The sequence below is a fragment of the Haliotis cracherodii genome, unplaced genomic scaffold (genome assembly GCF_022045235.1).
Source record: "Haliotis cracherodii isolate W230 unplaced genomic scaffold, xgHalCrac1.p SCAF_31, whole genome shotgun sequence".
NCBI classification, from domain to species: domain Eukaryota; kingdom Metazoa; phylum Mollusca; class Gastropoda; order Lepetellida; family Haliotidae; genus Haliotis; species Haliotis cracherodii.
Window position 1 is genome coordinate 886,172 of NW_027266288.1, and position 9,719 is coordinate 895,890.

A 9,719-nucleotide genomic window follows, 5' to 3' on the forward strand; every position below is an offset into this window, starting at 1 on the left:
AATATTTAGGCTCACAGTTTTGATTTTAAAAAATCCCAGATGTATGTCAGATATAACGCGAGCTTATTCTGCAGATAAACGCATGCGTCAGCGCTGCTTGTGTTGTTTCGGTTTCTTAGTAATCGTATCAGGCCACTGCGCTGTATAAACATGCTCGTTCCAGGGCCGGGGTCAGGGGTCACCTGCTATGTAGATCCTTGAGGGTTTTCCAGTCTATCGCTCGTTGCGGTTTGTCTGACAGCTTCGTGGCGTTCAGGTGTAGCTGGTGGACTCGTATCCACAGAGCCAGATCGAGTCGACTAAACCAACACATCTTGTGAGAGTGACAGATTCAGACACACAGTTGTCCAAACAGGCACTCGACTTACCGCCAACCATGGACAGACATAGGGCTCGCCAGCGCAGACGAGGGGAGGCAACTCCAGACAAACCAAGCACAACATCGGGTACAGATCAATCCGGAATATCGCCGGACAATTTCGAGGAACCTCCAAACCTGACGGACCAAGAGATACAGAGCGACAGACATCGGGATACCATATTGCCTTATGTGTAAGTAAACTATTCACGACTAAATGCTTCATAAGGTTTTTGTGTGTTTAGTCATTTATTTGTTGCATGATATAAAACATTTAAGTAGCAACTGTATGCTCAAAGACGTTTTGACCCAGTCATTGTATGTTTAATGTTTCGTTAGAGGCATGTTCTTGTAATTATTTTTATATGTTCGTAATAACAAATATATGCATAGGAATGACAAGAGTGTTCACGATGTTGTAATTACAATGTAGTCCATGCAACTCTTATTTGCTTTATCACCATTCTGCAACGTTGATGACATTTTAATATATTTCGATTACAAATTTATGTTAATCCTGTAATGAGGAATTCGTACAAAACTTTAAATTAAATTAAATTATCATTTTCTATCACAAATTATCAATGTCTAAAATATTTTCTGTTATCTTTCAAATATGCCTTCAAGAGCAGAAATGTCTTGACCTAAAACACGTGAATCTATTTGTAAAATGATTCTGTACTGTATTGTATGCACTTCATGTATTTGGGCCTGTGGCCTTTCACACAATTCAATACCATCTTTCATATCCCCCCTCGGGGACCTCCTACATTTCAGCTACAATTTGCATGATAAGATTGTGCAGAAAGAGAGAGACACACACAGACACACAACTTTAAAGAAATGGAAACACACAGACACACACTCACTCACTCACTCACTCACTCCTACATTTCAGCTACAATTTGCATGATAAGATTGTGCAGAAAGAGAGAGACACACACAGACACACAACTTTAAAGAAATGGAAACACACAGACACACACTCACTCCTACATTTCAGCTACAATTTGCATGATAAGATTGTGCAGAAAGAGAGAGACACACACAGACACACAACTTTAAAGAAATGGAAACACACAGACACACACTCACTCACTCACTCACTCATACATTTCAGCTACAATTTGCATGATAAGATTGTGCAGAAAGAGAGAGACACACACAGACGCACACTCACTCACTCACTCACTCCTACATTTCAGCTACAATTTGCATGATAAGATTGTGCAGAAAGAGAGAGACACACACAGACGCACACTCACTCACTCACTCACTCCTACATTTCAGCTACAATTTGCATGATAAGATTGTGCAGAAAGAGAGAGACACACACAGACGCACACTCACTCACTCACTCACTCCTACATTTCAGCTACAATTTGCATGATAAGATTGTGCAGAAAGAGAGAGACACACACAGACACACACACACTCACTCACTCACTCCTACATTTCAGCTACAATTTGCATGATAAGATTGTGCAGAAAGAGAGAGACACACACAGACACACACACACTCACTCACTCACTCCTACATTTCAGCTACAATTTGCATGATAAGATTGTGCAGAAAGAGAGAGACACACACAGGCACACAACTTTAAAGAAATGGAAACACACACACACAACATTAAAGAAATGGAAATAATATTTCCATGAAATAACTTTCAGCTTCCGTTTTACGGGACATGGTTTTCCATATGCTGTTTGTTTGTTTATTTCTTTGTTGTTTGAAGCCCACCCAGCAATATTCAAGCTATATGCCGGCGGTCTGTAAATAATCGAGTCTGGATCATGAGCATCGATCCACGCAATTGGGATACGAAGACAGCATCAACCACCCGAGTCAGCGAGTCTGACCACCCGATCCCGTTAGTCGCCTCTTACGACATGTATTATGCATATGTGTTAATTCTTTCTGGTATTTCTGTTTTTCGTCTGTTAGGAGGCCTGCATTGGAGGGTATTATATTCATAGTCGTGATCTACCTGTTGTATGTACACTGTACAACACCCGACCACACCGAGCGCGCTCTGTTGGACGTTCTCAAAGGTCAATGCGGAAACGACGCGCGTACCAAGACGTGTATTCAGAAATTACTGACATCAAAGAACTCGAATAACGTGTGTAAAAACAGTCCAAGGGAGGAATGTGTTACGCCAGATTCGACCCACCTTGAGAGTCAGTTTGAGAACCTAAAGCAGGAATTCAAACATCTCCGAGACAACAAGTGGATTGCTAGAATTGAATCAGTTTTTCACGATCCCAGGCAAATGTCCGAACCTTTGATTTATCTTAAGGACAATTATCGAAATTTGGAAACTATTAGCTCCGCCGGTGCATACAGCAATGATGAGACAGATTTGAGTGGGGTTGAAGCTAAGGTTAAGAAGCTGGAAAACTCCATTAAAGACGTAAACAAGGAACTCGCAGAAACGAAAACAAAACTCACTGAAACCAGTACGAAACTCACTGAAACCAGTACGAAACTCACTGAAACCAGTACGAAACTTACTGAAACTAGTACGAAACTTACTGAAACCAACTCGAAGCTTGTGAAGGTGGAAGACAGTACTGTCCAGCATGAGAAATGGAAAGGGGTTGTCCAGGATACCGTAATACCTGACCTACAGTCCCAGATAGGGCATGTTCGTCAGACAGCTCAAGACGCTAGGCAGACCACAGATAAAACCGGAAGTCTACTCAATGGTCACATTGTTTGGGCAAATTCGACATATGCGGAGTTCAAAAACCACCGAAGCGACACAAACAAGAAAGTGTCGGAGTTTGCGAGGAAGCATGACATCACTGAGAGGAAACTAGACGGAGAGGAACTGGACGGCGCCATGACCAAGGCGGAGTTAGACCATCTGAAAGGCAGAACAACAGTTTACGGTGAGTGAGTGAGTGAGTGAGTGAGGTAGGGGTGAGAAGTGTAGGCCTGAGAAAACAGTGTAGGCAAGTGGAGACAAGATTTAACAATGTAGGCTAATTTAGTAAAAGATTTAGCAATGTAGGCAGGTGGAGACAAGATTTAGCAATTTAGGCAAGTGAAGACAGGATTTAGCATGGCTAATTTAGACAAGAATGCATTCTCTTTGAAGATTTCTTTCGTGTTTTCTGCTTAAACTGTTTGCCACACACCCTCTGAATATTGTAGTAACCGCAACTTTGCATTGGGTTACCTGCAATTGTAGATATTATTTTTTAAATATGCTTACCGACAATGGCTGAAAAAAGTATTATTCTATGAATATTAGCTTCCACAGTGATGCGGCCGTCAAACCAGACGTTCAATCAGAGAGGGTTTATTTTGATTTAATAGCCTCTGATTGACCAATCCGAAGTGAGTAATTTCCAACTGCATGGTAGAATCAGTATTTATATGAATATTTATCAGTGTGTGTGTTTGTATTTCAGATTTCGCCCTGTATCTAACTCTGCTGAACATAATAGCCGTCGTCTTTGTAGTGATGTATGTGAGGCAGACTCTGTCAACAGTACCAGCATCATCAACAGCACCAGCATCAACAACAGCAGCCTCCCGCAACAAGGTACAGGTGTTACAGCAACAACTGCTACTACTACTGCTACTACTATCACAATACTACTACTACTACTGCTACCATGACTACTTCTACCACTATCACTAGTACTGCTACTACCACTACTACTACTACTGCTATCATTACTACCACAATACTACTACTACTGCTACCATTACTACTTCTACCACCATCACTACTACTACTACTACTACTTCTACTACTACTACTACCACAATACTACTAGTATTACTTCTACTACTACTGCTACTACTACCACGACTACTACTACTACCGCGATTCTCTCTTCCACTACTACTACCACCACTACCACCACTACTACCACTACCACTACTACTACTACTACTACAAACACCACTACCACCACTACTACCACTAACACTACTACTACTACTACTACTACTACTACTACTACCACTACTACTACCACTACTACTACTACAAACACGACTACCACACTAGTTCCATTACCATTGCCTTTTCCACAGATTAATAATAATGATAATAATACAAATAATACTGCCACTACTGTTCAACTAGTATTTCGATGACTGTGATGCACAATGGTAACACAAGCTATGACAGCAGGGTATAAGACACACACCGTAACACTTTTGGTCAACATTGGACAGTCGACGATCACACTGATGCTACTACTACTCCTACTCCTACTACCACTACTACTACTACTACTACCACCGCTACTACCACTACAACTACTACTGCCACCACTGCTACTGTCGACGATCACACTGATGCTACTATTACTGATACTGCTACTACTATTGATGCTGCTACTACTACTAATACTACTACTACCACCGCTACTACCACTACAACTACTACTGCCACCACTGCTACTGTCGACGATCACACTGATGCTACTACTACTGATACTGCTACTACTATTGATGCTGCTACTACTACTACTCCTCCTCCTCCTCCTACTACTACTACTACTACTACTACTACTACTACTACTACTACTACTACTACTACTACCGCTACTACCACTACAACTACTACTGCCACCACTGCTACTGTCGACGATCACACTGATGCTACTACTGCTGATGCTACTACTACTACCACTACAACTACTACTACCACCACTACTTCTGTCGACGATCAGATATGATACGTAGTTATCTCAGCTGGTGTACGTAGTATGTCCTGGATCAAGGTGTCAGTCCCTGGGGAGTTTCTCAACAGAGGAACACAACACACACAGGACGTACTATGACCCGTATCAGTTAACCAAAGAGTAGGTGATTGGTTGTTGAGTAAGTTAGGTTTAACACCGCTTTAAACAGTATTCCAGTTATATCACGGCGTGTCAGCTTGACGTGTGAGGAAAGCCCGAAGTGATGCAGGTCTCAGATGATTACCACTTCGGTGAAACCCACGAGCACGGTATGGTGCTGACAAACCTAGAAACATGATCGGGGCGAACCGGGATTCTCTCGTACCAAAGGGACGCAACTCTCCACAGTAAACTGCTGTACTACCGATTGGTTGGTGTTATCGAGGAGTTGTCAATGTGTCTTTTTCTCAGCAGAGGGGCTCCCGACGTGAGGATGTGTACGAGCTGCAGTGGAGCCGACCGATGGAGGACTCGGTGTGTGTTGTGGCCTTCCATACCGAGACAGAGGGGGGACATGCTGACCAGACCAGGTCTGTGTTCGAGTCTGTGCAGCAACCATGTCCCACCATCCACTCTCGGGTCATCAGACGCCACGAAGACATTACACAGCTGCCGGGGTCGCGTGTCTTCCTCGTCTTTGTCGACTTCAACGAGCGGAACGTCATCTTGGAGGATCCGACCAAGGGGCTGGGCGATCTCAGGGTGACCACTGTGCGGTGTCTCTGGAGGTTTGGAGGTAAGCTGTGAAGTTGTGTCAGGGGTAAGCTGTGAAGTTGTGTCAGGAGGTAAGCTGTGAAGTTGTGTCTAGGGGGTAAACTGTGAAGTTGTGTCAGGGGGTGAGCTGTGAAGTTGTGTCAGGGGTAAGCTGTGAAGTTGTGTCAGGGGGAAGCTGTGAAGTTGTGTCAGGGGTAAGCTGTGAAGTTGTGTCAAGGGGTGAGCTGTGAAGTTGTGTCAGGGAGTAAGCTATGAAGTTGTGTCAGGGGGAAGCTGTGAAGTTGTGTCAGGGGGAAGCTGTGAAGTTGTGTCAGGGGTAAGCTGTGAAGTTGTGTCAGGGGTAAGCTGTGAAGTTGTGTCAGGGGGTGAGCTGTGAAGTTGTGTTAGGGGGTAAGCTGTGAAGTTGTGTCAGGGGGAAGCTGTGAAGTTGTGTCAGGGGGTAAGCTATGACGTTGTGTCAGGGGTAAGCTGTGAAGTTGTGTCAGGGGGAAGCTGTGAAGCTGTGTCAGGGAGTGAGCTATGAAGTTGTGTCAGGGGGTGACCTGTGAAGTTGTGTTATGTTTTTAAGCACAAATTTTATCATTATTTATTATTATTATTTAAAGATTATTAACATGTTTGTATATCATCTTAGTACATTGATCCAAGGTGACAATGGTATAGTTTAGGGTAGTTGTGGTAGTCGTAGCGGATGTGGCAGTAACACACGTTCCTGTTTCAGCCGACGTGACGGTGATCTACTGTGGTGACCAGGGGTCAGTGAATTTGGACACCCGTCTTTTCAATCAGGGCCTTGGCTCCATCCACAGACAGCAGGAGTTGACTCAGCTGAAAAACGATGACAGGATTCTGAGTATCTACAGCGACTTCAGCAACACCCAGAGACAACATTGCAGGAACTTCATCAACAGACTGTTACATGTAATGTAACAGCAGGCACAACGTTCTTGTCAACTTTGAAGCAACGTCGCATTTCACCTCAGTGTCTTTCTTCAGCTAATTACGACTTCAGCAACACATGGAAACAACGTTGCAGGAATGTCATCAACATATTGTTACAGAGAGCTTGGTGGTATTTCAGCTAATTACGACTTCAGCAACACATGGAAACAACGTTGCAGGAACGTCATCAACATATTGTTACAGAGAGCTTTGTGATATTTCAGCTAATTACGACTTCAGCAACACATGGAAACAACGTTACAGGAACGTCATCAACATATTGTTACAGAGAGCTTGGTGATATTTCAGCTGATTATGACTTCAGCAACACATGGAAACAACGTTACAGGAAAGTTCATCAACATATTGTTACAGAGAGCTTTGTGATATTTCAGCTAATAACGACTTCAGCAACACCAAGAAACAGTATTGCAGGAACGTCATCAACATATTGTTACAGAGAGCTTAATGACTATTTCGGCAAAATACGACTTCAGCAACGGTGACAGTTACGTAGCCAATGCCGCAACCACAAACGATGACCGATTTACATTATTAGGTTAAACATTGCGTTGCCTTGGTAACAATGACTTCCGTTGGTTTGATGCGGGTCGTAGTCATGATATGTTACTTTGTTTACGTGGTTACCTCTCTGTCCAGATTACAAGGTGTCTGTACTACCGAGGTTTAACGTATAGTCAAACGATCATGACCCACTTGCCTGTGGTAAGCATGTGTTAAAGTGTGGGATTAGCGCTAAGATTGCTTTGTGCATGTGGGTCCATATCAATGTCGATGAATAATTGTCTTGCACCCAAATTTGGATATCCCTTCTGTTGAGAATATCCCTTTTGATGAAAATATCCCTCTTGTATAACGCTGAGGAATGGTGACAAATACCATATATTGGGGACTTCTTTACCAATCTCAAATACAAAAACAGAAAATTACAAAGTACAATAATTGGAAATCTGTAAATAATGTGAAATTGCTATCCAGTGTGGATGTAATTATAAGTTGCATTGGGAATATAAACGCCCAGCTTAGTTTACTATTCTCATCCTATCGGCTACCCATTCGCTGCTGGGTAAACGAAGACAAGAACACACCTGTGTTTCGAATTAGTCTAAGTCCCTGAGCTCACAGGAGTCTAGTTTTCGAGTGTGGCCATCCATCCAACGACTCTCCGCCGCCAGCTTTGCTAACTTTGCCTGATTTACATGACCTCCACACTATGCTTAAGGTCACGCTCCAACAGTATATAATTTCCTTCAAATATCTATAAATGTTCCAATTTCCCCACATAAATAATAATTAGGATAAACAACGGACATGATGTATAGTTGCTTATTAATAATGGACCAAGAGGAGAAGATTATACTTATCTGTGTCATAAAACACGTGTCAGAGCTCATATATACTGAACAAACAAAGTTAGGGATCATGAATATTTGGGGGACATTGTTTGGAGCAAAGACTGAGCACACACTTTCATAAAAAATATCCCCCAAAATGTTCATGATCCCCCAAAAGTTTGTTCAGTATATTTACCTTAACCTCGCCAAGGAATTTTGACACTCATTTGTTAAATCAGAATACCATGCAATAATCGCTCTGCGCCATAATGAGAATATCACTGCTGTGTAATTCGCCCTAAGTTGTTACAGAGCTAATCATGTTAACACATAGAATACCATGCAATAATCTCTCTGTACCATAATGAGAATATCACTGCTGTGTATTTCGCCCTGAGTTGTTACAGAGCTGATCATGTTAACACATGTACTGTCATTATACCTGAAATACACACGAAACAGGAAGGATCGTAATCGTTGTCATAGAAACGAACCTTGTAGATTATTTGTTTGTTTTTTAACGCCGCACTCAGCAATATTCCAGCTATATGACGGCGATCTGTAAATAATCGAGTCTGGACCAGACAATCCAGTGAATGATGTCGTGAGCATCGATCAATGCAATTGGGATCGATGACACGCATCAACCAAGTCAGCGAGTCTGACCACCCGATCCCGTTAGTCGCCTCTTACGCCAAGCATAGTCGCCTTTTACGGTAAGCATGGGTTGGTGAAGGCCAGTTCTATCCCGGATCTTCACGGGTCGAACCTTGTAGTGGGTGAGTGAGTGAGTTTGATTTTACGCCGCTTTTAGCAATACTCCAGCAATATCACGGCGGGGGACACCAGAAATGGGCTTCACATATTATACCCATGTCGGGAATCGAACCCGGGTCTTCGGCGTGACGAGCGAACTCATTTACCACTAGGCTACCCGACCGCCCAACGAACCTTGTAAGATGCACGTGTCTCCATGGGAGAACAGGCACAGAGAGTGAGTGAGTGAGTGAGTTTATGGTTTTACGTCGCTTTTAGCAATATTCCAGCAATATCACGGCGGGGGACACCAGAAATGGGCTTCACACATTGTACCCATGTCGGGAATCGAACCCGGGTCTTCGGCGTGACGAGCGACAGGCACAGTACTATGCTATTCTTAACAAAGGAAGTAAGGGGTCATGAATCATTTTTGGGGTATTCTTTTCTAATGAAGACTGAGCACACAATCTCATAAAAACACATTCCCTCAAAAATATTCATGGTCCTAACTTGTTTAGTTTGGTATATTTTCTAACGGTACTTTCACGTCTGGCGATCAAATCAGTGCATTTACAACTACCGCTAATACGTTGTCCAGACTAACACTTAGCTTCTGAAATGACAAAGTATTAGATTTGTTTTGTTAAGTGTTTAATTGAAAATACACGCGGATAATTTGTTAAGAATTCAAGACTTTCCCGACTGTTGTTGTCCTGTATCGGATATTTTATTTACCGGGTGTCAAGCTAAAATGGTGGTTACAAATATTTTTTTCCATATTTTTAATGCAAATAGAATACCAGATTTTTATTACAAAAATATGTTACCTTTAAAGAAGATTGCGTGACATATTTTTATTTTTTAAAATCTTTTTTTAG

General features: G+C 42.5%; 1 protein-coding gene across 2 annotated transcripts; it reads left to right on the forward strand.

Moving 5' to 3' along the window:
* Window positions 1-187: 187 nt before the first annotated feature.
* On the forward strand, window positions 188-9,458 carry LOC139477097 (uncharacterized). 2 transcript variants are annotated; one of them, XM_071259646.1, is made up of 5 exons: window positions 188-552; window positions 2,307-3,256; window positions 3,782-3,915; window positions 5,483-5,807; window positions 6,507-9,458. In XM_071259646.1, exons 1-5 carry the CDS (start codon window positions 377-379, stop codon window positions 6,713-6,715), a joined length of 1,794 nt encoding a protein of 597 aa, XP_071115747.1. In that variant the 5' UTR covers window positions 188-376; the 3' UTR covers window positions 6,716-9,458. The 2 variants fall into 2 exon arrangements, with proteins under 2 accessions (XP_071115747.1, XP_071115748.1); XM_071259647.1 differs by having other exon boundaries at window positions 5,486-5,807.
* Window positions 9,459-9,719: the final 261 nt, after the last annotated feature.

Coding starts and splice junctions, on each gene's coding strand:
- LOC139477097 (XM_071259646.1), top strand. CDS start 377: ATGGACAGACATAGGGCTCGCCAGCGCAGACGAGGGGAGGCAACTCCA. Junction 553..2,306: donor GATACCATATTGCCTTATGT/GTAAGTAAACTA, acceptor TTCGTCTGTTAG/GAGGCCTGCATTGGAGGGTA. Junction 5,808..6,506: donor GTGTCTCTGGAGGTTTGGAG/GTAAGCTGTGAA, acceptor TTCCTGTTTCAG/CCGACGTGACGGTGATCTAC.